Source organism: Monodelphis domestica, chromosome 5 (genome assembly GCF_027887165.1).
Source record: "Monodelphis domestica isolate mMonDom1 chromosome 5, mMonDom1.pri, whole genome shotgun sequence".
Classification (NCBI taxonomy): domain Eukaryota; kingdom Metazoa; phylum Chordata; class Mammalia; order Didelphimorphia; family Didelphidae; genus Monodelphis; species Monodelphis domestica.
In genome coordinates this window covers 133,168,765-133,195,308 of record NC_077231.1, presented here as the reverse complement: position 1 = coordinate 133,195,308, position 26,544 = coordinate 133,168,765, and the positions used below count along the sequence as shown (strand labels likewise).

Here is a 26,544-nt window from a genome sequence, read left to right as displayed (position 1 = left end):
AAGCTAGACTATAGTAATTCTTACGATGTATTTTTGAAGTTCTTAAAGACAAAAAAAAATCTTCCATTTGGATTTCTCAAGTATTTGGATTATAGACTGTGAATCTAATTTTTAATTATATACTCTGTACCACAGATATAGTTATCATATTTCTTTAGATCATTGGATTCTCCATTATAATTTCTCATGTAGAACTTCCATTCCTTTGACATTCTTTCCCCATAAAGATAAACCCGTACATTCTAAATGTTCAGAGAAACTGAAATGCATTTTCTTTATTGCATCTGTATAGCATGTGTAATGGCAGGGGAATATGTGCAAGTGGGAAAAGAAAGATAATTTTTTTTCCTGGTAACTGACTTTTCCCCCTAATGAAAAAAATTTTTTTCAGTTACAAATAGAAACAATTTTTGACAATTGTTTTTGACATTTTAAAATTCAGATTTCCCCCCTCCCTTCTCTTCCCATCTCTCCCTGAAATGGTGACTAGTATGATTTGCTAACTGACTTTTACATATATTGGCTAATAAATTTAATAGCATTGCTATAAAGAGGTAAACTTTCCCAAGTACAAAATGGTTATGGCTTTGTAACTGGTAACTTCACTTTAGCCTAGCAATTTTTGGAAAGAAATGGAAAATGTGTTTTCCATCTCCCATCTGACATTTGTATAATTAAAAAAACAAAACAAAACACTTTCATAGAATGATTAAGTGGCTCATTTCCTAATGTATAGTGAAGTGAAAGGAGGAAAATAGTGCTTATAGTGATGACTTTGGTTCTGTCAAAGATAAACTTAGGGTAGTTTTGTGTACTAGGTGTATCCAAATGATTCTGATTTTCTTTATTTTTAATAACAGAAATTCCTTATGTCTATTTGCTCTTTATTTTAGCTGGCATTTCATTCATCGTATAATATAGCAATGCATCTGAAGAAGTGTAATTTGAATTTTAAAAAACACCAAAAGATCTATCTGTAATTTAATAGGTCTTGTTTGAGATTTTGAAAGTTTGAAGATAAGATGTTTTTGTTACATTAACTATAAAACTAATATTTCTGGCCTGTTTTCCTTTTTTTTTTTTAATTTTTAGTGAGATATTTAAACCTGTGATTTTTTCATTGTAGGGAATTCCTAGTGTGGGAACTTTTTACAGATAATTGAAAATCTTTATCAGGGAAAAAAGTTCCCACACTAGGAATTCCCTACAATGAAAAAATCACAGGTTTAAATATTAGTTGACTTTTGTGTAGCCTGTTTGCCAGTATGTATCGCAGGAATAATTGAACCTAGATCTTCCTGACTTCTTCTGACTCCTTATCCATTAATTATTCGGCCTTTCTTTCTCTTCGCTATTTTCTATTTAAGTTTACGACTGCTTTTAATCTTATAACACTTGTTTCTCTTGAAGATACATAAAAGGAAATCAAATTTGATTAGAGCCAGAATCCAAAGTATGTGTTCATGTATATGTATACACATATACATAGGTACTTTAATTATGGCATTAAGCAGAACCATCTAGCTACTAAGTGAAATTCAGGGCTCTTTATAGAGAGCTTAGTTTTCTTTCCACTTATTTTCTTCCCACTTCCTTTACTTCCAGTTAACAAAATTTGTATAGAATTTCCAGTAAACTTCATGTCTTCCTTTGTTTCCTCCTCCTGCCTTTCCCTCCCTTCTTCCCTTTTTTTCTTTTCTCTCTCTCTCCCTTCTATTCTTCCTCTTTTCTCTCTTTCCTTTCTTCTTCCTCTCTGCTATTGGTAATTTTAGCAGCTGCCCAGTATACTTAGTCTTCTGTCATTTAAACTAAGCTTTGAAAAAAGCGGCAGCTAGTCTAAGTAGTTTATAGTGCACTAGACATGGAGTCTGGAAGATCTGACTTTTCTCAAAGACTTGGTAGCTATGTGACTTAGGCAAGTTATTTAACCTATAGCAGTTTCAGTTTATTCATAAGAAAAATAATAATAGCACCTGTGTCATAGCTTCTCATGAAAATCAAAAGAGATCATATATGTAGACTGGAAAGGTAGGAGGGGGCTAGCTTATGAATGGCTTTGAATACCAAACAGAATATTTTGTATTTGTAGCTTGAGGCAACAAGGAGAAATTAGAGTTTATTGAGTAGGGGATTGACATGATCCACCTGTACACTACTTTTGCATTTTAATGCTATTTGCATTTACTAAACTCTGATATATTGTGCTCCATTCTTAAGTACCTTCTCCCTAAGTAATCAGATTACTGTTCTCAACATTAGTTATAATTGTTCAGAAGATGAACTTTAAAGGGTAGTCACCTTTAATGCTTGTTGCATGCTTAATGAAATCTCAAAATTGTGAAAGATGATTACTAACAGTTTCGCACCTTGAATGAGATGAATAAGTTGTGTAACTTCTAAAAACTCTAAATTTTTTTCAGGTATTTGCATAGTTAGTAGAGGAACAGGTATTACCACCATATATATGAATATAATGTAGGAATGAAAAGTCCTGGGTTATAATCTCATTTTAAGTTTTGTTACTGATTAATTGCATTTTCAAATCTGGTCTGGATCTCAGTTTCCTCATCTAAAGTTAGACTAGATGATTTCTTAGGTTCTTTTTAGCTTTAAAATCCTATGATTGCATACTACCATGATGTCTGATGCTTCTCCTAGAAAGTTTCTCATTTAATGATAAGGACCTGAAGCTATATAGAAATTAGTTATTAAGAATATAATTCAATGCTTGTCAACTCAAGGAGGGGGGAGGAAAGAGGGGAGGGAGACAAAAAGAATCATGTAACCCTGGGGAAAATATTAAAAATCAAATTAAATTTTAAAAAGAATATAATTCAAATCTTCCCAGTTTTCTGATTTTTATTAAGTGCCTACTGTGTGGCAGGTACTCTGCTAAGTGCTAGAGATACAAAAAGAGGCAAAAGATAGTCCTTGCCCTCAGGGAGTTTATAGAGACAACATGTGAAACAATATGCAAAGTACTCTAGAGAGGCTAAATAGGAAATGTTTAATAGAGGGAAGGCACAGGAATTAAGAGGGCAGGCTTCCTGTAAAAGATGTGATTTTAGTTTGAACTTTAAGGAAGCCAGGAAGGTCATTATTTGGAGCAGAGGAGAGATGGTGTTTTAGATGTGGGAGACAACCAGAGAAAATGCTTGGAGCTGAGAGATGGAATGTCTTATTCATGAAACAGCTAGGAAGCCATTACACTTTATCAAAGAATACCTGTTACAGAGGAGAGTAAGGTTTAAGACTGAAAAGCTAGCTTATGAAGGACTTTGAATATAAAATACAGCATTTTATATTTGACCCTTCAGCAATAGGGAGCCATTGGAGTTTATTAAGTAGGGGACTGGCATGATTGGACCCATGTTTTAGGAAATTACTTCAGTAGCTGAATAGAGAATTGGATTGGAGTGGCGCTAGAATTAGACTGGAAGCAAGCAGGCCCCCAGGAGGCTTTTGCAATAATCAAACCATGAGCCTTCTATAATGAGGAAGAAGTTTTGAAAGGAATACTGTGGGATCACTTTAAATTCATTGCAAATACTGATGTACCTACACCATAATTTGGAAGAGTCTCATTGAGAAGATTGTTGTTTTTATGCACAAAGCCATTTTGTATGACTTTGAGTTAGGTTAGTTAATACCTTCTCTAGGATATACTTTGTAAACTTTTTTTAGCCCCATACCTTCTGGCTTAGAATTCCAAGGCAGAAGAGCTGGAAGGGCCAGATAATTAAAATTAACTGACTTGCCCAGGGACATAACAACTAGGAAGTGTCAAAAAGTGTCAAAAAAGAGGCTAAATTTGAACCCAGGTCCTTTTAAGTGTAGACCTGATCACCTACTAAGCCACCTAGTTGCCCTGGTACTCTGTAATCTAAATAACTTTATAGCTTTGTCTTATCTTTGTTTCTTTTCTGAGCTGTTTTCATTTCTTTCCAAATGTGTTTTTAAAAGGTAGTTTAGTTGAAATAAAAAGCTAAACTAATAATTGCATTTATGTAAGTGTTCTAAAGCTTCCAAGAAGAAATATAAATAGATGAGACTACAAAGTTAGCTTTAACCTTTTCATGCTAATTAATGGGTTCTGAATCTTTACAAGTTTAAATGAATTCTTGTCTTGACTTGCTATATATATATATATATAAACAATTTAGAGCCTACTTCTGCTTCCTACTTTTTCTTTCTCTTTAATGTTACTACTGGAGTGCAATAATTATCAAAGAGATTGTAGACTCACAGGCAGGTCTAAAAGAAGACAAATCTTTGTGGAAGGGAAGATGAAGGGAGGAAGAAATAATATGGGAGAGTAATGAATGAGGGTGGAAGAGATGGGAGAAAGTATTGAATCTAATAATTCTCAGGCAAACCTTCATTTAACTATTTTTGTGTTTTGATGTTTTGGCAATCTGGTAAAGCCTATGGATCCCTTTTCACAATAATGTTTTTAAATGCATAAAGTAAAAGGATATCATACTGAAATATTCTTATCAAAGTTTTCTTTTTAATAAGTTCATAGCCTCTTAAGTTAAGAACTCCTGACTAAAAGGACAGAAAAATAAATCAGAGAGATAAAAAATGAAGGAGTAGGAGAAACAGAGGTAACTTATAAGGAAAGGAGAAAAACAGGATAAGGAAGAGGAAAAGACAGAACAGGAAGAAAGAATTGGATGATATGAAAGCCTGAAGTGATAAAAAAGGCTAAAAGAGGGAAGGAATTGAGATGAAGGGCATCAGGATTATACAGAGCATATATATACACACATATGTACCTCAAAAGAGCTAAAACAATTCACTTTGAAAAAGTGAAATTGATTATGATAGTCATAGTTATAGGTATTTACATAATTAAAGAATGTTGTATTTAGAAGAGAAGCAAGATCATTTTGGTCAAATCCTTGATTTTATAGAGAAGGAAACGAAAACCTAGAGAGGTAAAATTATATGCTTAAGGTCACACCATTAGTAAATGACTGAAAATTTCAGTCCTTTCAATCCAGTTCTCTGTCTTGTCAGAAACCTTGTCCTTTTCTCCCAAAGTAACTATGTCCCCAATAATCTCTGCAGGTGTTTCAGCCTTCCTTTATAGGGAAAGATGTTTCCTTTCCACACTTATCATTTTCCCTGTCTCTTTTGGCTAAATACTGCACATCCTCTGAATCAATTCTTCAAACTAATTATCTAAGACCAGTATTTGTGCCGCTTTCCTAGGTATAATCATTTGTAGTACATTTCTTAAATATGAGAGGGTGTGAATTGTGGCCATGTGAATTACATATATCTGTGTTACCACTTACCAAAGCACAGTGTTTAAAAATGGTATCATAGTTATAAATGATGTTAACTATGAATTGCACCGTATCCATCATGACACCAGTCACCATGTTATAAATTATGCAGTAAGCCCAATAAATTACAATTGCTGTTAGCACAGATGCCCAAAATATTAGTTGAAGCATCATGTCTTCTTTTGTTTTCTATCAAACACCTCTGTATTTGCCTTTCAGAATATGGATACCCTAGTGTAGGGGTTTCAACTGACAATCCCCTTTCAATAGCCTGGGGTGGATTCTGGCTTTTTTTGGGTGCCAAAATTGTAATATAGAAAATGAGAGGGAGCTTGAAAGATGCTAGGACTAGAAAACCAGTTGCTGTTGGGGACTGATTTCTGGATAGCACCTTCCCTCTTCCTCCACTAGGCTGGACAAGCTTAATGGAGTCACCCTGACTTGACCCAGAGGGTGGGTCAACCCCTCCCAGCCTTCTTCTTGGATTTGAAAATTCTCCCTTCTCTTATACAAATTTTGAGACAGTTCTTTTGTAAACTAAATTATCTAATTTATTTTTTGAAAAAAAAAAAAGGAGAGAGAGATAGCAGAGGTTAGAGGGCATAGGGACCAAGGAAATCCTGCCAATTTTTATCTATGGCTACTTTTTGATGGTGGGATCAAAACTGCCCTTCAAGGGATCTAGTTCCCCTCGAGGAAATGGTGATCCATGGTGATCTCAAATTAGGGCAAACACTTTCCTTCAGCTCAGCCAGGCAAAAAGGGTATTAGAAGAGATAATTTCCTAACCAGCTCTGTCAAGAGTCATAGGTAAGAGACTGACCAGAATATCCTCTGGCCAACAGTTTCCATTTTTTGAATCTTCCATGGAATTCTCCCTTCCCCCACCAGCTCCTGAACATTCCGTTGCCCTTCCAGACACATTTTTCTTCAACCTTTGCTGGTCTCCCTTGTTCTTGGTAAATTCCTTGTTTACATTATTCCAAATACAGCTCTCTCAGTAAATAAGATTAATTTTTCTTATATTAATCAGACAAATTCAACCTAACTTATCCAACCTTTATTCTCCTTACTTGTTTAGAAATATAATATAACTGTTACACATGCCACAAAAGCCTAATTGTTTATCTGTTAAAATATCAACATGGGGGGCAGCTGGGTAACTCAGTGGATTGAGAGCCAGGCCTATAGATGGGAGTTCTTGGGTTCAAATTTGGCTTCAGACACTTCCTAGCTGTGTGACTGGGCAAGTCACTTAACCCCCATTACCTAGCCTTTACCATTCTTCTGCCTTGGAGCCAATATATAGTATTGATTTTAAGACAGATGGTAAGGGTTTAAAAAAATCTATACATACATGTACACATGTATAACATGTAATTTAAATGTATATTTTATTATTATGATTAATATATTATTAATTATTTTAATAAATAATATAATATATTATTATAAATAAAATAAAAATATATATTAAAATATAATAAAAAAATAATAAAATTAATAAAAATATAATTAATATATATTATTAAACAAAAAATCTTAAAGATTTAAAGTAGGAAATTCTGCATTGATAGAAAAACAAAGAAAGAGAATCACAAATTATTTTTGATAATTGATACTATCCATTATTTAAATAGGATAGAATATGAATTCTAAAAACTTGGGACTGGGTATTGTCAGAAGTCCTTCATAACATACAGAAAACAAAAGTTTTGATGATTTCTATCTAGGTAACAGTTTTCTCAGTAAACACCAGTATTCAAATGGATCTTTTATTTTGTTTATGTGAATGCTCCCTCCAGCAGTATTGGATTCTACATATTGACCATAGGGAATGAAATTTTTGTTCAATTATTCAAAACAAAAGTAATTTTTCAGTACTAGAATATAAAAGATGTTATTCGTTAAATCCTCATTACTATAAAATTTGATTTGGCAAAAAAAAAAACCACCAAAAAAAAACCCCCAGTGGAACAAAGAAAGTTCCAAAGTTATTATTATATAGGATAAATAGCTAGTGTTTGTAAAGCACTTTAAAGTTTGAAAAAAGTTTTTACAGGCATTATCACAATTGATCCTCTCAAATCTCATTGAAGTAGGTGCTATTATTCCCATTTTATAGATGAAAAAACTGAAGTTCAGAGAAATTAAGTGACATGTACATAGCTAGCAAGTAATTGAAGCAAGATGACCTATGGCTTTTTAACTTTTAGTCCAATACTCACTCCGAATCTCATAAACTATAAATTTATGAAATTTATGAAAATCTTGAAATCTCAAACTTAGGAGCATTGCAGGATGGTGTTTTTTTTTTAATTGAAGAAACCATGATTTTTGCCAAATGTTACCATTAATTATAATTATTTTTAACTCTTTCTGAGTTACTCACAGTCTGGATAAGTCAGTGCTTCAGTCTCAAGGAGATAAACAATTGAGACTGGATGACAAAACAGAAATCCTGTTGGCATTATTAACCTTGTTGGGGATCTTTGGGAATCAGAGAGTCCATACTATTGTCATCTATATGCTTCTTGTATGTTTTAGCCCTGATTCCATTTTATCCCCTTGTTCTCTTCGAATAAGCATCATCTATTATCTTCATCTTACTCAGTGGATTGCTCATCCAACTGTGTTTCATAATCTATATATTATGGATTCTAAATTCTTTCTTCCTCTTGTTAAGTGGAAAGCCTATCTCTGAGTGGCAAGAGGCTGTATAGCATTCTGGGGTTATCAGCACATTGTCATCTGTTAAAAAAAAGTTTAGAAAACACTATTTCTTGTTTGGCTCAAGTTTTTCATAGAACATTTTTTATTATATTGGTAAATACTTATGAGACTCATATGTGTTCCTGATTTATGATTCACTTTTGATATAGGTAATAGATAATTTTTTTTGTTTTTGGGGGGGTTTACTGTTTTTGAAATTTCCATATTATTCATTTTTTGTAAGTGAATAATCTTATAAAATCAAAACTCCCAAACATATTCCCAAATAAATTGATAAATCTTCTGCTTTGATCTGCCTTTCTACTCCAATAGATCTTTCTCTGGAGGTGGATAGCTTTCTTTTTCATAAGTTCCTCAAAATTGTCCTGGATCATTGTATTGCTGAGAGTAGCTAAATTATTAAATAATTATCTCTGAAGTTGCTTCTATTGAGGGATCATGTATGATTTTTAATATCCATGAGAGACATTTTATTATATATAAGGCTACACTTCATACTAACAAATCAAATACTTAAAAAAAAAGTAGTCATCAAATATAGTAGGATCTTGTATTTTTCTATACACTTTGGTCAGGTTGTAGTTGAAGATTTATAGATAATTATCTATAAAAGTCACTACCTCAGGGTTGTTGTGATGTAACATCCACCAAGCTTTATCTATAAATGCTAGCCATTATCATAAAAACTTGTCTGTATTTCTGTCTCACATTTTTACTTTTAATATGTGAAGAAAATTGTCTAATTAAGATTTTATAAAGATGAGAAATGGAGATATATGGACCTTGCCTTGATGTCTTCTCATTCCACTACCCCCCCCCCCTTTTCTTAAAAAAAATCCAGACTACAAGGTCTTTCATTCTTTTGAGATATCTTGAAAATAATTTCTTAATAACTTAAAAATTTTGTTGGTTCTAGGATTTATTTCTCTGTGTATAGTCAAGTTCATCTGTTCTTCTGTATCTTCTTAAATCCCATTTCCATCTCCATTTCCATTTCTTCTTACTGGGCAGCAGGTTCAGTAGTAAGGTGTAGTTCAAACACTGAATTGATAGCTTCATTGTTATTGATGATGGATAACAGATGACTATAAAAATGCTGCTAGATCTGTTTCATCTCACATTTGTTATTCTACTAATTTCAACTGTAAATGCTTTTAGGATAGGCTTTAGAAAACTCTCATCTTAAAAGTTAAACATCTCCATTCTTCTCCTTGTTCTGTTCTATCCCACTCATTGTATTTTTCTTCCTTTCTTTCTTGTCTCCTCCTCTCCTCTTTTCCCTTTTACTTCTCATCTCCCTCTTAGTCTGCCTTTGCTTATTCTGTTCTTTCTCTCTCTCTCTTTCCTTTTTTCTTCTCTCTTTCCCTTATTCCTTTTATTTAAATATTTATTTTATTGATAAAAAGGCTGGCAGAGAGGAGTTCAGCTCAGCATTATGGCTTTATTTGACCTATGCCAGCAGCTGAATGATAAATTCAGTATGGCATTTGTTTATCTACATTCTTCTCATAAAGATTAGGAGAAATGAAAAGATAATATAGTTATTTAAAGTGTTTAGGATTGTTGCCTCAGATGAAGCTGAATTAGCAGGGTATGTTCCTTGTCTCTATTCCTCTTATGTATAAATGGAGATAACTTCAAAACAGAGAATGTAATCTGACAAATAAGTTCCAATGATGGGCTTCTAAAAAGACATTTGTTTCTAGAAAATTAAGACCTGTGATTTCTTGACATTGTAATTGATTACCTAGTACAATTCTGAAATGAAGTTTCCTAGACTGTACAGAATATCTGAAAGAGGATTTGGCTTTTTTTGACACTGGCCATATATATATATATATATATATATATATATATATATATATATATATATGGAAAAATTGGAATGCTACTGAGTACTCTTCTTAAGGAGTATCCAATGATAGTGCTTTAAAAAAATACAGAAAGAAAGAAAAATCCTATCTCACACCACCATTTTTGTTGTTTTTGGAGCAAAGAAAATATTGAATTTCTTTTAATAAAAATGATCTTTAAATGATCATTGAGCTAAAAAAATATTCCAGGATTTTTACTGTTACCTTACTGTTCTTCAAAAAGTAGTTTGAAACTTTTATTGTTCTCCTAAGACCATTTTCAGGAAATTCAAATTTGGTAACATTATTCTTCTAGCTACAGGAGTCTCTGACACTGAAATGAAGTAAACTATCTTAGCCCTATTATATAAGGAAAATATTAATTTTCAAGTGATCTTTATAAGACTTCTACTTGAGCTAAATACTTATATAAAGAAGGGTAAAATTTTGGAAGTATTAGATTTTTATTTATGATTGAATTTGAAAAATATTAAGCATCATTTTTTGCCTCTCTCATTTTCACTTTCTTCTCTAAAAGAAAAACAAAACTTTTGGAATTAATATGCATAGTCAAGCAATATTGTCCATATCCAAAAATATGTGTTACCTAATTCTATATGTCTAGTCCATTTCTTTTGTCAGGAAATGGTTAGCCTTATTCTTGAGCACTGCATTGATAAGTTATTAAGTTTTAATTTTTATAATTTTGTTATATAAAGTATTATCTTAGTTCTGCTCACTTAATTTTGTAGCAGTTCTTACAAATCTACTCTGAATTGGTTTCATCATTTTCCCCAACACATTAGTATTCCATTATATTTAGGCACAATAATCTCTTTAGCCATTCTCTAGTTGATAGGTACCCCCTTAGTTTTCACTTCTTTGTCTCTATAAAAAGAACTACCATAAATGTTTTTTATACATATTGTATTTTTTCTTCGATCTCTTTGGGGTCTAGGTCTAGGAATATTATGAATCTATCAAAGAGTATATACTGTTGCATGGTAACTTTTAAAATTAAATTCCAAATTGCTTTCCAAAAATTTGGACCAATTTATAGTTCTAGCAACAGTTCATTAATGTTTCTTCATTAATGTGCTCCCTACAGTGTTTATCATTTTTAGTAATCAATTGACTGTGAACTGGATGGAGCCTCTAGAATTGCTTTAATTTTTATTTCTGTAAATAGGGATTTTGATAATTTTTTTAAGACAGATAACTTGGATTTTTCCCCTTTTGAACTGTTTGTTCATATTTTTGATTATTTGCTATTTGAGGAATGTCTCTTTTTAAAAAATAATTTTAAGTCTGTTCCTTATGTATATTAGAGATGGAACCTATATCAGAGGAACTTGCTGAAAAATTTTCCACTTTATCTTAAATGATCCTCTTTTATTCTTTATGTGGGTCGTCATAAATTATTTCCACATCTCTATATTTGAAAAACAATTTCTTCTTTGTTTCCTTACTTTGTTTATGAAGTTGCCTTTTATAACTAGGTTATTTATCCATTTGGAGCTTATCTGGTCTATGTACTGTGAGATGTTGATAAAATTTTTATTTCTGTCTTGATATCTGTCCAGTTTTCTTGGAAATTTTTGTCAGTGAATTTTTACACTGTATCTCAAGTCTTTGGTTTTATTGGACACTGAACTGCTAGGTTCTTTTGCTTTTTTGGGTACCTAACCTTTTCCATGACTACTTTGTAGTACAATTTGACATCTGATACTTCTAGGCCTTTTCACTCTTATCTTTATTTTTTTTAGTAAATTTTCCTTGAGATTCTTGACCGTAACAAATATTTATTAAGTTCTTATTATCTGGCAGATACTGCTAAGTGCCTAGGATACAAATATGGGGAGGGGGGGAAGCAGAAAGGGATACCTAATACAGGGGCATTATTGTTTTTCTAATTTATAAAATAAGCATTTGGTAGTTTGGTTGGCATGGCATTGAATAAGCAAATTAATTGAAATATTAATGTCATTTTTATTGTATTGACTTGGGCTACTCATAAGTAATTAAGTTTTCTCCAGTTATTTATGTCCTCTTTATTCTATAAAGAATGTGTAGTTTCATTTATGTAGTTATTGTAGGCATTTATAGATAGGATTCCAAGTACTTTTTAGGTTCTGAAATAATTTTAAATAAAATTTATCTTTCCTTATTCTTCTGGGTCTTCTATTTGTAATACTTCAATTTTACCAGAATCATTAAATATTTCAATTTTTTTAATTGTTTCTTTAGAGTTCTTTAAGATTTATCTTCACGAAGTGATCATTTTTCTTTCTCTTTGCCTATGCTTATTCCCTCAATTTATTTTTCTTCTTGCTTTTGCTAGCATTTTCAGGACTATATAAAATGTTAATTCTCACAGTGGGCATCTTTGCTTTACCATTGATCTTATTAGAAAGGACACTAGTTTTTCCAAAGTTGTAGTATAAGATGTAAATAATGAACTAGCCTATTTTATATGGAGACACTACTTATTATTTTCCTTGGGATTATTACTGGAAAGACAAGTTGATGCTGAAGTTGGTGAGACCAGGCTGGAACAGATTAGGCACAATGAATAACAGTTTTGGCATTTTCCAGACACACACTATTTCCTACCCAAAATTTCCTCAAGTGTCAGAGAAAGGAGCATTATGGTAGCTGTTACTTCACTTCTGACTAGATCAAATTTAGGATTACATTAATTATCATTAACTATTTGGGAATTGCTTGCTGATCAAGTTCATATACCAGGTACCACTATAAAAATATTTCTTCCCATTTTCCTTCAAAGTACCTTTCAAATAAGTTCCCTGAACTATTTTGCAAAATGAGTTTTTTAATTTCACTTTCTAGGCTTTAATGTTTTAATATATTTTCTGCTTTTTAAAATATATCTCTTCCCTATATTCTTTTTTTTACTTATTCCTGTTTTGATTTATCTCCCCTGAACACTGACCATCCTTTCTACTTTTTCCCTCATGGATTTTGCCTTTTAATCCTATTTTCATTTGTTATTGCTTACTGTTTAAAGTTATAAGTAGGCATATTTCTTTTGAGCATTATTTATTGTTTTAGAAACATAAGTATATGTCTCTAAAGAGCCCATTGCAAAAAAAATTTTATATGACTTAAAATTTCCTTTACATAGGTAATTTGTAGTAATTAAACTCTTTTTGGCACTGGCTCTTCAACTGGTAGCTGTTTGGGGCACTGGGAGTTTGAGTGATTTCTTTCAAAGACTTGAATCTGACTTCAAGGTCATTTCTCTGTTCACTTTGTCATACTGCCTTCCAGATTTACATGTTTATTTTGTTTGGTTTTGTACCAAAGCCATTTAAAAACACCATTTTACCTTCTAATCTTCTGATTCATAGAGGTATTATATAACAAACAGAAAAAAGATGCTATTTTGTATTAAGCATCTGAGCTAATATTGTTCATATTGTCTTATCAGAACACCTGGAGAGTACAAGTTCTAACTCAGGTATACCAGCTGCACAGAGAGGTGAGTTTGTCTAATTAAGCCAATAATCACCAAAGACATGAAGTTCTAGGTTAATAGTAAATACAATTACAGATATCTGAGAAATACATTGGACAATGAAATTGGCACCAAAAATGTGGCTTTGTTACAATACATCTTTCCAAAAAGTCAATAAGATATTAGCTTTTGGTTGCTTAATATTTGTTTTTGTCTTGAAATAGTAAGAGGTATTCCTTTTCATTTTTAAGTGGAGAGGTACAAATTATCTTCCCTGGATATTGTCAAAGAATGTTAGACAGCAAAACCAGAAGCAGAAGTCAAGTTTTAGCTAGAAGCTTTTGACTTTAACAATATTAACAATAAGTTCTTTGGAAAATATTTTTCATTTTCCCTTAATTCTTTCCACTACTTTTGATTCTGGTGAAGTTAAATTTGATTTTAGACTCAGATTAGAGAAAGTAATTATTGGAATGATAATTTTTCAACAGCCCTTCCTGAAAAATCCTGAAAGTAATTTAGAACTAAAGTATCCTAACTAAAATACTATAAAATAGGAAGTACTGGAAGAAGTTAGTTGAAGAAAAACTTTATGTAGTTTTAAGTTTATGTTTTTCTAGCTCTGATTTCTCTAAAATATCATGCACAGTTGTGACATCATAAAAGCTCAACTAATTAGTTGCAATATTGATTTTGCAAAAACTAGTGTCTGAAAGCTCAACTTAAAAATATTATCTTAATTAACTGACTTGGAAAAGGATCATTCTTTTTTCTTAGATACAATTAATTGCTTCATCAGAAGGACTATTGTGACGAGCAAGAGACGTCATCCATATTTTTTCTTTGTTTTTTTTTCTTTTGTTTTCTGTCTGTGTTTTCAGCGACATCAATTGATTACAGTTCCTTTGCAGACAGATGCAACAGCTGGATAGAGCTCATTAAACTGAAAGCTCAGACCATAAGACGTGGATCAATTAAGACAAGTAGGCGGATGTTTCTACCACATTATGATGATATTCTGAGAAGCATATCTCTGATTTCCTAGTGGTGAAGGCTGGACTTTACTACCCAGTAATAACATTGCCAATCAACTGTATATATCAGAGTGTGAAAGCTGCAGACACTAATGGCCATTTAAACAAATTTTACAGTAGGGTTTTTAGAGCTTAATAATTTAAAATGTAAAATTCATTGCTTTTTAAAAAGTTCTAATTTCATGAAAGTGCTAACAGAAATACATAAATAGGTATACATAATAGGGAAAAGAAAATAAATTGCTTAATTTTTGAAGAAACATTTACTCTCAATGACTTTCATGTGCTCTTTAGTAAATGTCAGCCACTATAATATGAGAAGACTTCCAGAAAAACAATCAGCTAAACTCTTCCCCTACTGGAAATCAGGTTTATTACATGTATATTCTGCAATATCCAAAGTACCTACTGGTGTAGTTAGATGTGCTTTTATGAGAAATCAATTAAAATAACTTAAAGGACAAGCAAGGTCATTTATGATGTTAAATCATGAGTTCATTAGTCACAGGTCTGATCTTAAAAAAGGACAAAATATACAATTAATAGCATCTACAAGTTGACACTGATGAAGACTTCTGATAAAATGGAAAAACTGTACTGGTAAAATGTAACAACTTTCACACTCTTCTTATGATAATTTGTTCTTCCAGCAGATAATTGTTAAAGCTCTGCCACTTTTTCTTTTTTCTTCACTTTGTAACTGATCATTGTGTGTGTAGCTACATTGCATCAATATTTTCTTTTGCAGGAATGTCATTTGCCTTCCCAAAGAATTTCATTGCAACTCTTCCTCTTACATTTTCTCTCTCTTTCATTTTCAGTTGCATGTAGTGCATGATAATGTCTTTCATGACATGGCTTAGCTTCACAGACAGCTGAATGTTGTTATACAACTACTTGGAAACCATACAGAAGATTGATATAAGAGCTATCATTTGTTCTAAATACTTTCTTTTGTTTCCCAAATTTTAGCCATGCCAGTTGAGAAAGCAAGCCCATTGACTGAAGGGCATTTCCGACAACGTTCTGCTCCTGCATGTGCAAATTCCACAGTTGGTGTTGTTAAGATGACACCCCTTTCCTTCATTCCTGGGGCAAAAATAACAAAATATCTTGGTATAATTAATATGTTTTTTATACGGGAAACCACTTCTCTACGTGAGGTGAGCTTCGTGCATATTATTGTTATTTTGCTAATTTGTACCAAGCAAACTGCTATTTTGTTCGTGTAAATCTGTATATTATAAGTGAAGTCGTATATTAATGTGATGTCTCCTAGTACTTCCAAAAATAAATTCTGTTGGATGGGCTGTAGTGCTTACCTGCTCTATAAATCAATCCTCTTTGTACTAACTACTTTGTAGAATTCTAATTTATTTAAGTGTGTTATATTTTAAACATATTTGTTGTTAGACATTGCTAGATTTAATCATTCAGTATATTTACATAAGTTCATCCTAGTCTGTTGAAATGTTTTGGTGTTATACCATTATAGCATGCCTTACTTTATGTAATTGGTAGATTCCATTTTGTTTAATGTAAATTTAATCATTTTAATGCGTAAATAATGGGATTTTCTCTGTAAAATTCTTTTCTCCTTCTAACTAGTAGGCACTTTTCAAATGCTAAGTTTTATACAAACACATAAATAATCCCAATATATACAGAGTGTATACAAAATAAATATTTGGGGAGGGAGGGCAGTAACTGGAGTATTTGTGGAGATTTCATGTAGAGATGGCATTTGAAGTGAATCTTTAAGGAGATAAGGGATTCTAAGAGACAGCGAGGAGGCAGTGCATTCAGGCAGGGGAGGCATCCAGTGCAACATTATGTAAGGATTACTGGCTCAGTCCTAAAGGGGAGTCACATATAACAAGACTGGGAAAGTTGGTTGAATGCAGGTTATGAAGGATTATTGAAAGCCAAACAGAGGAGTTTGTTTTATCCTAGAGGCAATAGGGAACATTGTTTTGGGCAGTAACATGTTCAAACCTATGTTCAAGTAAGATCACTTTGGCAACTGTGTAGAGGTTGGATTGGCATGAGAAATATTGAGGCAAGGAGAACAGTTAGGAAACTATTGCCATTGTTCAGAATGAGGACTTGAACTAAGTTGGTGACTTATGTGAGTGGTGAGAAAGAATTGGAGAGGGTAGTATGACAATAGAAACAATATTTGTCAAGGGACAAAAAATTGATATAAATAGAGAAATGAAATTGGAAGCCAGATTATAAAGGTTGAGAAGTGTAGGGCAGGAGACAAAGTAGAGGTAGTGAGTGTATAGATATTTTTTCACCATTTTGGCTGAGAAGGAAAAGTAAGATATTCCAGATAATAGTGAAATTTAACTTTAGCATTATCTAGATCTTAAATATAGCCGTTGTTTCAGGGAAAAAACTATCTAATATCATTAAGGACATTTTCTAGAATTTTGCTCCCTTTACTTTCAAAACTTTGTATCCTCTTAAGAAATGCTTAAGAGGGCGAGGGCCAAACTAAGCTTGGTATATTGTCATACCTCTTGCCCCTACTGTAGAGTGTATATATATGTATATATACACAGATATGCATATACATTTTTTCTTATTTTGCAGAAGGTGAGTTTTAAAGTAATTTTCTATATAGTGAAAATATCATTCTTTCAATGTCTTTTTAAAAGTAGAAATTTATTAATCTTTGAAATGTTGAAATGCTGAAAACAAAAGGTAAGGAAGGAATTTAATTGATTGGCTAGTTTTTGAGGTATTTCTTTGATACCTGGGAATCTCCTGATTCCATGACACCATTTCTGAGAGTTTTAAAACATCATTCAAAAATCTTTTTAATTTCTAGTAGAATTGGGTTGTGATACTCTACTGATTCTTTCTAATACAATATATAATCTGAAAATGTTTAAAGTTTAGATTGTACAAAACAATGGCACAGAGTTGACAAGCAAATTTGGTCAAACAATCAGTCAATTCCATGAAAAAAATTAATCAAATATGTAATTTTAAAAAATTTAAGCTGATTTAATGTACATTTTTTAGCTAGTTTTAACTTGGCATTGTATAAATTCAGTATTTTTTTTGTTTTTGTGTAGCACTTTAAGATTTGCAAAGCACTTTAAAAATATCTCATTTTATCTTCGTAATAACCCTGTGAAACAGTTGCTATTATTATCTCTGCAAGTTAAGTCACAGTAGTCAAATAGTTAGTAAATATCAAATTTCAGATTTGAACTCAGCTCTTCCTGACTCCCAAGTCTAGTAATTTATCTATTGTGACATCCAACTGTCCCAACCATCTCTAATCAAAGTGACTTAAAATGAGGAATATTTATGCCAAAAAAAATTCTTCTTACATCATTTTGCTCCTTTTAAGTAGTCTGATTTTATCAAGAATATTGATCAAACCAGTGTTTGTTCCATTATTAAGCTGAATCAAGATACTCTAGTAAGTAAAAATTATTTGAACATTTGGAAGAAGCTATCTGATTTCTCATAATCATGGTTCATGAAAAGTATACCCAAAGGGGATGTGATAGGGGTAGTGGACATTAGACGAGTTTTTATTGTATTTTAAACAAAGGAGAGAAACATGAACATATATATATATATATATGCACACAAAAATAATTTCATATATACTTTCATCAAACTCAACAAGGAAACAAGTGGGGATAGGAAAAATGGAGGATAATAACTGTGGAGGTGAATAATCAAAAGCAAAATAACTTTCTTGATTCTGAAGGGTAGGTGAAAGATCAGAAAGAATGGGAAAAAGAATTAGAATCTAAGTATATGCATACAGGTCCTCTTGGACTATTGGGCAGTGGGTTGAACAAATTATAATATTTGAATGTATTGGATATTGTCATGCTGTAAGAAATGGCAGATGATTTTAAAGAATCCTGAATAGCTTGAATTAATAGTGAATGGATTAAGTAGACCTAGGAGACCAACTTATAAAAAAGAAGATGGTTGTAAAGAAGAACAACTTTGAAAAATTTCAGTACTCTAATCAGTGCAATGACCCCATATCTCAAAAAGACCTCTGATAAAGAATGTTAATTACTTCCTGATAGAGAGGTTATGGACACAAGATGCAGAACCTTACATTTTTGGACAGTTTGACATTCTCATGATGAATGAAATTAGGATACAAAAAAGAAATTTTAGGCAAATGGCAGAATGGCACATAGGCTTTCCTTAAGTAAATAAAAAAGGATGAGTTAGTTTATTGTGTTCCAAGAAAAAAATGTGGACTTAGTTTTCCATGGAATACCAGGTCATGCTGTATTGTCTTGGCTATAATCAACATTTGAAAAAAAGTCTAAATGAAGATAATTTCAACTCCATCACAAGAGATGCAGAGGTAGAGATGCTACAAAAGCTTAATTAACCAGTACTCTTTCTACCTTTCTGCTTTAAAGGTGACATGGAAGAAGTATAGATATGAAAATATGACTTAGGTTTTAGTTAAAATGTACCAGATGCTTTATATTGTACAGCAGGGGTCCCCAAACTATGGCCTGAGGGCCACATGTGGCCCCCTGAGGCCATTTATCTGGCCTTACCGCACTTCTGGAAGGGGCACCTCTTTCATTGGTGGTCAGTGAGAGGAGCACCGTTTGTGGCAAGTGTCGCAAAGTGCAGTGTTGTTCACATACATTACTACTTCTGGTGACATAATCCTTTGTGTGGTGCCTTGTTCTGAGAGTAACTGAAAGAGAATGAGGCATCGTGCAAAGGATTATGTGGCTGCACAATGGAAGACTTCAGCATGATGAGCGGCGATTCCACACTGTATACTGCTGCCCCATATAGTGATGTTGGTGATGGGCCTGTGCAAGGTGTGACAGGCCCATCACAGCCAGCGTTGCAGCCTCCACTATCCCAGACAGTGGGATACAGATTTGTTCATAGTTTTTTTTTTATAGTCCGGCCCTCCAACAATCTGAGGGACAGTGAACTGGCCCCCTGTGTAAAAAGTTTGGGGACGCCTGTTGTATAGTATAGAATGCTACTTCCTGAATGTAGTGAGCACCAAATAGCAACATGAAATTGTTTATGCCTCAGTAAGAAGTGACCAGTAAGTAATTTGGAACACAGACCATTAACCAGTAAATCACTTAGATGTCTGATCAAGATCAGTATCAAATTAGAAGAAAAGAATTAAGTGAAAATATTGAAGCAACTGAACTCTATTTAAACTATCCCAGTGTTCTATAAAAGAACAGATGTCAGTAGTCTAGTTCTATTTCCTATGGAAATTCAGCTATTGCATATCAGAATACTGAGGGAACCGAAAGAGGTTCAGTACTGCTTAAACCCTCAAATACTTGAGTTGTTTGTGAATCTGAGAGAATATCAGCCACAGGTGAGTGATGCTGGTTCAGAATAAAAACTAATTTCTCAAGTATTATGGAGAAGAATGATGAAGGTTATCACTAGCATCCCATCAAATCATTAGGAACAATGGAAGGAAAAACAAGTCATAGATCCTTTAAAGCTATTATATCCCTAATGTACACAAAGATGGTATTGGAAGGCAAAAAAAGGATAAAAAATGGACAGGAGCTATGAAGATTTCTTCAACAAATTCTTCCTTTTCTGTAACTTTGGAGTCATGTTTGGCCTTTAGCATCACAATTCCTGTCATATGAGGAAGTGTAGTAATGGTAGGAAAGAAAAAAGGATAAGAACAACTGAATAGACCACATTTATACCAAGAGAAGTCCAGGTTGGAGGTATATACCAACATATTTGATTTTTTGGTGAAATTATCCAGGTATTTCTGATGAGACACATTATACTGATCATATCAAGCTTTGGAATATGACACATCTTCCTAAATCATAATTACTCAATTTTTCTACACATCAGAAAGACCAGTGGAACATCTCTTATAATCAGAGAGATGCAAATCAAAACAACTCTGAGGTATCACCTCACACCTAGCAGATTGGCTAACATGACAGCTATGGAAAGTAATGAATGCTGGAGGGGATGTGGCAAAGTGGGGACACTAATTCATTGCTGGTGGAGTTGTGAATTGATCCAACCATTCTGGAGGGCAATTTGGAACTATGCCCAAAGGGCACTAAAAGACTGTCTGCCCTTTGATCCAGCCATAGCACTGCTGGGCTTGTACCCCAAAGAGATAAGGAAAAAGATATGTACAAGAATATTCATGGCTCCACTCTTTGTGGTGGCCAAAAATTGGAAAATGAGGGGATGCCCATCAATTGGAGAATGGCCGAACAAATTGTGGTATATGTTGGTGATAGAATACTATTGTGCTCAAAGGAATAATAAAGTGGAGGAATTCCATGGAGACTGGAACAACCTCCAGGAAGTGATGCAGAGCGAGAGGAGCAGAACCAGGAGAACATTGTACACAGAGACTGATACACTGTGGTACAATTGAACGTAATGGACTTCTCCATTAGTGTCAATGCAATGTCCCTGAACAATCTGCAGGGATCTAAAAAACACTATCCACAAGCAGAGGATAAGCTTTGGGAGTAAAAACACCGATGAAAAGCAACTGCTTGACTACAGGGGTGGAGGGGATATGACTGAGGAGAGACTCTAAATGAACACTCTAATGCAAATACCAACAACATGAAATGGGTTCAAATCAAGGACACATGTGATACCCAGTGGAATCGCGCGTCAGCTGTGGGAGAGGTGGTGGGAGGGGGGAGAGGAAAAGAAAATGATCTTTGTTTCCAATGAATAATGTTTGGAAATGACCAAATAAAATAATGTTTTAAAAAAAAGAAAGACCAGTGAATGTAGGCTGCCTGCTGTACAGACAATGATATTCCTTTGGATAGACATCCCATACCATTATTTGGTATATATGGGATGTTCTGAAAGTCTTTGTGTAGTTTTAAGCTTTAAAGTAGAAAATGGCACCAAGATTTTTGGGCAGTGAGCTCTACCTATAACTGAATAGGAGATATTTGACTGGATAACCTTGAGAAATAACAACATTCACTTAATGATTATACATATTATAAAGTATTTGCTATAATCTCTGAGGACAAAATTGTGGGTCAAACAAAGGATAATGAAGCGATATATGGTGGACAGTAATAAGCTATAGTATGCTTACATTAAAGAACTGGATAGAAATGCCATCAACTAAATTCAATTCAACAAACATTTATAAACACCTACTTGTAAGGTACTGTATTTGGTACTAGGAATTCAGAAATAAGGACTTTACTTTTTATTGGGAAGGAAGGAAAGAAGTGGTTGTGTCTCCCATGTACCAACCACTGGACTGTGCCCTTCCTCACAATAACCCTGGTAGGCAGGTGCTATTATTATCCTCATTTTGTAGCTAAAGTAACTGAGGCAGACAGGCTAAATGACTTTCCCAGGGTGACACAGCTGGTATGTTGAGGGAAGTTTTGAATTTGGGGCTTTAAGATCAGCACTGTATCCACTCTGACTCCTAGTAACTTCCATGCTAACTCTAGTAACCTAGGAACCAAATACTAATTCTAGCATTTAAGGCTTTCCACAATTTGTTTCTCAACTATATTTCTAGCTTTTTTTTTTTCATGTAAGTTGGCTCTTTGAGAACACAAAATTTAATTAAATAAACATTTAAGTGTGTTCAAAACACTAGAGAGGCAAGGACAAGAAAGAAAATAAATTTATGCCATGTGGAATGATTGTTCGGAGATAGATTGAAAGAGATAAGTAAACAGAAGGGATTTGAGGGGAAGAACACTGACAAGTTGGGGAATTAGTGAAGGCTTCTGTTGGGGGTGGGGGAGGGTGGGACTCTGGAGCTGGTACCTGAAGGAAACAAAGGAAAAAGGACATAAAATTGTGATTGATTCAGTTGTTTGTGGTTTTACTGAGTGGTGTTAAAATTCCGTAATAAGTTTAACAAATATTTGTAAAGAATCTATTGTATGTAAAGGACTGTTGGACATTATGAAACAAACTGCTTATGGTCTCAGAGATAGACCAGTGCAGTGGAAAGAGTGCTGAACTTTGAATCACAAGACCTGAGTTTAAATCTCAGCTCTGGAACCTAGTCAGGCTTTGTTTTCTTTATCTGTAAAAGGAGGAGATTGAACGAGAGAATTTCTGAGGACTCTGCCCACTCCAGAGGTATGATCCTGTGTCTCTAAGGAGCAGGAGGGAGGAGTACAGGGATGAGAAGGTGAGATTGAGTGCTGAGGTTAGGGAGGCAATAGGTCAGTTTGCTCCAACCCGAGAGCCCATGAGGGGGAGTAGCATGAAAGAAGGGGCTGGAGGTAAGTCAGACCCAGATGGTGAAGGGCTTAATATGTCAGCCTGAGGAGGTTCCAGTTGAACCTATCTATCAGAGATTCTTGAGATGGAGTTCTCTGGGAGGATTGTTTTGTCAGCTGTGTGAAGGATGGATTAGAGAGGACAGAGACCCTCAGGAAGAGCCATTGAGAAGGCTAGAGCAGGGGCTTGGGCAATATTAGGGGAAAGAAAGGAAGTGTGGAAGAGATGCTGTGGTGTAGCCCTCACAAATGTCCCCTCTGGAACCTGCCCTTTGGTCCTGCCTCCACATTGTCAGATACATTGCCCTGTTCCTGGGATTCCTCTATCATCATCTCTGTTTCTCAGCATCTTTGCCTTTCTTTAAAAAAACATTGAGGTACCACCTCCTCAGTGAAGCCTTTCTTGATGCCTTCAATTGCTCATACTCTATATATTTTCAATTTTCCTTGAATTCTCCTTCTTTCTGTACATGCCATATCTTTCTGGTAAAATGTAAGCTCTTTGAAGCCTGGGGCTCTTGATTTGTATTTTTTCCTTGTGCATTTTTGCATTTCTATTAGAAATGGAGAGATTCACCTCATATTGGGTTCCAGTCTTGACTAACATGCTCCATCACCTAGTCAGGTTGCTTGCCATATGCCTCTTGTGTTCCCTGTTTTAATTTAAAAGCACTTTCCCAGAGACCAAATAAATCTTGAAAAAAAAGGGACCTCAGGCCTTTCATTAGGGTGATCATTGGCACCAATTCCCTGATAGTAAGATCTGAAAGCTGAAGAGCTCAGAGATCACCTAATCCAATTTCAGAAATTAGAAGATAAGCCCAAAGAGATTCACTAATTTGTCCGAAAGTCACTGACCACTGCGATGCTTGAATTTCAAAATATGAACGAAAATTTAGTTATCATAACATTATGATAGTTAAGTTTTGTAATGCATTTAGCATATTGCCTAGCATATATATATAATATGCACTTTTTTTTTTACATAGGAAGGAGGAGTCAGTGGTTTTCTCCATGCTTTTATTGCTGAAGTGTTTGCAATGGTGAGAGCTCATGTGGCAGCATTAGGAGGGAATGCAGTTGTCTCCTACATAATGAAGCAGTGTGTATTTATGGAAAATCCAAACAAAAATCAGGTGAGGTAATGATAAAATTTTACCTACCTTTTGGTAGGAAACAATATGATGATAATAATAAAACAATTCTATAGCTTTGTGCACAATTCTACTGGTTTAATGAATGTGTAAATAATTGTGGCCAAACTTCACTGAGGCACTTTTTGTAACTTCTTTGGTTCTAGAGCTTTCTCTTTTACTACTTTGGAAATTGAACTGCTAGAGTCATTTTTTTCTATGTCTTGAGGCACAGGAGAGCTAGTATTACCTCTTCCAGAACTCAAAATCTGACTTCAATTGGGAAGAGGTACTGTCCTACTGTTCAATCCCTGACTGCCTTTGTGGTAAAGGGATGCAGCTTCCAGGGGGAAAGTTGGGCTTTACTTGGTAAGCGGAAAAAGACTTATGGCCATTTGTATTCTTTCTTTTCCCTTCAGTAATATTGAAATTTTTCCTTACAGCTTTATTGTTATGTTTATTTAATTTTTAAACTCACAAATGCCTTTTCTTTGCTTTTGAGTTATAATAAAAAATGATGTATTAAAAAATCAACATTTTTAAAAATCCCATTAAAATATATAATTAGAACATTAGGGAAAAAAGAAACATCAAAGAAAATACGTCTAAATTCTTGGCTTAGAAATAAAGAGAATTAAGTTCTGGCACCAGGCTAACTATAATGTCAAGCAAGTCATTTAACTTCTCAGAGGAAATACTAAAGTTACTAAATTGCACAGGAATTTACTATACATGTACATGTACAAAAAAATTGCTTACTACTTAGTTTTTCTTTACCTTCAAGCCCTACATTTTTGTTGTCTATTGTGTTATATATTGCTTGTGAAAATATTTTAAAAATTCATCATGGTGCTAGGAAATTTTAATATTTCTTTCAAGTTTCAATAGAATTAAAGATGAAGACTATTTCTAATAATCTATAATTTTAAAATAGAAATTGGACCATTCTCTAAAGTTGAATGTTTAGAAAGGCAACATAATGATTCTCTCTCCCAATTTAGTCACTAATCCCCTTAAGTTTGTGTTGTTCTTCTGAGGAAGAGCAGTTATTCTGTATCATCAGAAAACATAGCAAAAATTATTTGTGATTTAATTTATGCAGATAACCTCTATCATGTCAGATCACAACCTCTTATCGCTTTAGTAGACAGTTTCATTATTTCCTATGGAGAAAATATATCTGTCATCTGGTAACTATTGCTCTGATGACAAACATTTCCAATTTTAGCTCTACTGATTCTTGGACATTACCAGGTCAATATCTTTTTATTTTGGAAGGACCTGCAAGATCTCATATGCTGATAGAGCCTTTGAGAATCTAGAGTTACCACAAAACCACAGTGAGGCATTAGAATATGCTAACTTAAAATGTATTTTAAAAGGAGGGGTTTGACTTCCGGTTAAGATGGCGGCTTAGAGAAAGCTAAAGTTCAGATCTCCGGAAAACCCTTCCCAACCGATCTCAAACTATAAGCTCCTAAGGCGCCGAAATTCAAAACGATCAACAGCACAGACCCTGGGAACCCTCCTCCTGGACCTGGACCCGGTTCAAAAGGTACGGCTCCCCTCAAAAGCCAGAACCTGAGATCACTCGGACCTCAGGGGTAGGAGCGCAGAGTCCAAGGCTCCCGGAAGCCGCAGCCCAGCCCGGCTCAGAGAGCAGGGTCCTCGGAACAACAACCCTCAGGGCCTTCTGCCCGAGTCCGGGTGAAAGTTACTGCCTGGGGCTTCCGCTGCAGAGAGCTGGTCAAAACAACAGCAACCCTCAGGGCGGGCAAGACAGCCTCACGGGCTGGATCCTGCTATCCAAGTCTCAGTGAAAGTCCTTGCCCTCGGAGCTTGGGGAAGCTGCAGCCCATCCCCCCGCAGGCCAATGAAACAGCCTCACGGCCAGCGATTCTGAAGGCAACTTCCGGAAAGCGAGCCGGGGGGAGAGTGTGGCCTCGTGGTCCGACCCTTCCATTCCAGTTCCAGTGAGGCATATTCAGTTTAACCCAGGGAAAGCTCATAGAACCAACATCTGCCCAGGACTAAAGCCTCAACACCAGACAGAGATAAGAAAAGCTAATCCTCCACATTCAGAGATGACAAACTCCACAGAAGCACAGAAGCCCCAAAATACCAAGAAAAATAAGAAGAAAGGGGCGACTTTGGACACATTCTATGGAGCCAAAATACAAAATACAGAGCAGATAGAAGAAGATATACAAGAAAATTCTCCAAAATCTTCCAAAGGAAATAGAAACTCTCCACAAACCCGTGAAGAATTTGAATCAGAAATGACCAAAAAGATGGAAGCCCTCTGGGAGGAAAAGTGGGAAATAATGCAAAAGAAATTCATGCATCTACAAAACCAGTTTGACCAAACTGTAAAAGAAAACCAGGCTTTAAAGCAAGAACTAATAAAGCAAAGCCAAAACACCAAGAAATTAGAAGAGAACATAAAATATCTCACTGACAAGGTGATAGATCTGGAAAATAGAGGGAGAAGAGAAAATTTAAGAATAATTGGACTCCCAGAAAAGCCAGAAATAAACACCAAACTGGACATGGTGATACAAGATATAATCAAAGAAAATTGCCCAGAGATTCTAGAACAAGGGGGCAATACAGCCACTGACAGAGCTCACAGAACACCTTCTACACTAAACCCCCAAAAGACAACTCCCAGGAATGTAATTGCCAAATTCCAAAGCTATCAAACAAAAGAAAAAATCCTACAGGAAGCCAGAAAAAGACAATTTAGATATAA

At 34.3% G+C, this 26,544-nt stretch overlaps 1 protein-coding gene across 50 annotated transcripts in view; it reads left to right on the top strand.

The window, feature by feature from the left end:
- The window catches only part of C2CD5 (C2 calcium dependent domain containing 5), a 164,108-nt gene that overhangs the window by 125,926 nt on the left and 11,638 nt on the right, over window positions 1–26,544 (top strand). For 22 of the 50 annotated variants that reach the window (XM_056799356.1, XM_056799354.1, XM_056799355.1 and 19 more), the window contains 4 exons: window positions 13,332–13,382; window positions 14,240–14,341; window positions 15,365–15,555; window positions 23,649–23,795. In XM_056799356.1, coding sequence (XP_056655334.1) covers window positions 13,332–13,382; window positions 14,240–14,341; window positions 15,365–15,555; window positions 23,649–23,795 — 491 coding nt within the window. Of the gene's footprint in view, window positions 1–13,331; window positions 13,383–14,239; window positions 14,342–15,364; window positions 15,556–23,648; window positions 23,796–26,544 lie in introns of those variants that run through there. The other 28 variants (XM_056799400.1, XM_056799361.1, XM_056799368.1 and 25 more) reach the window with 5 other exon arrangements.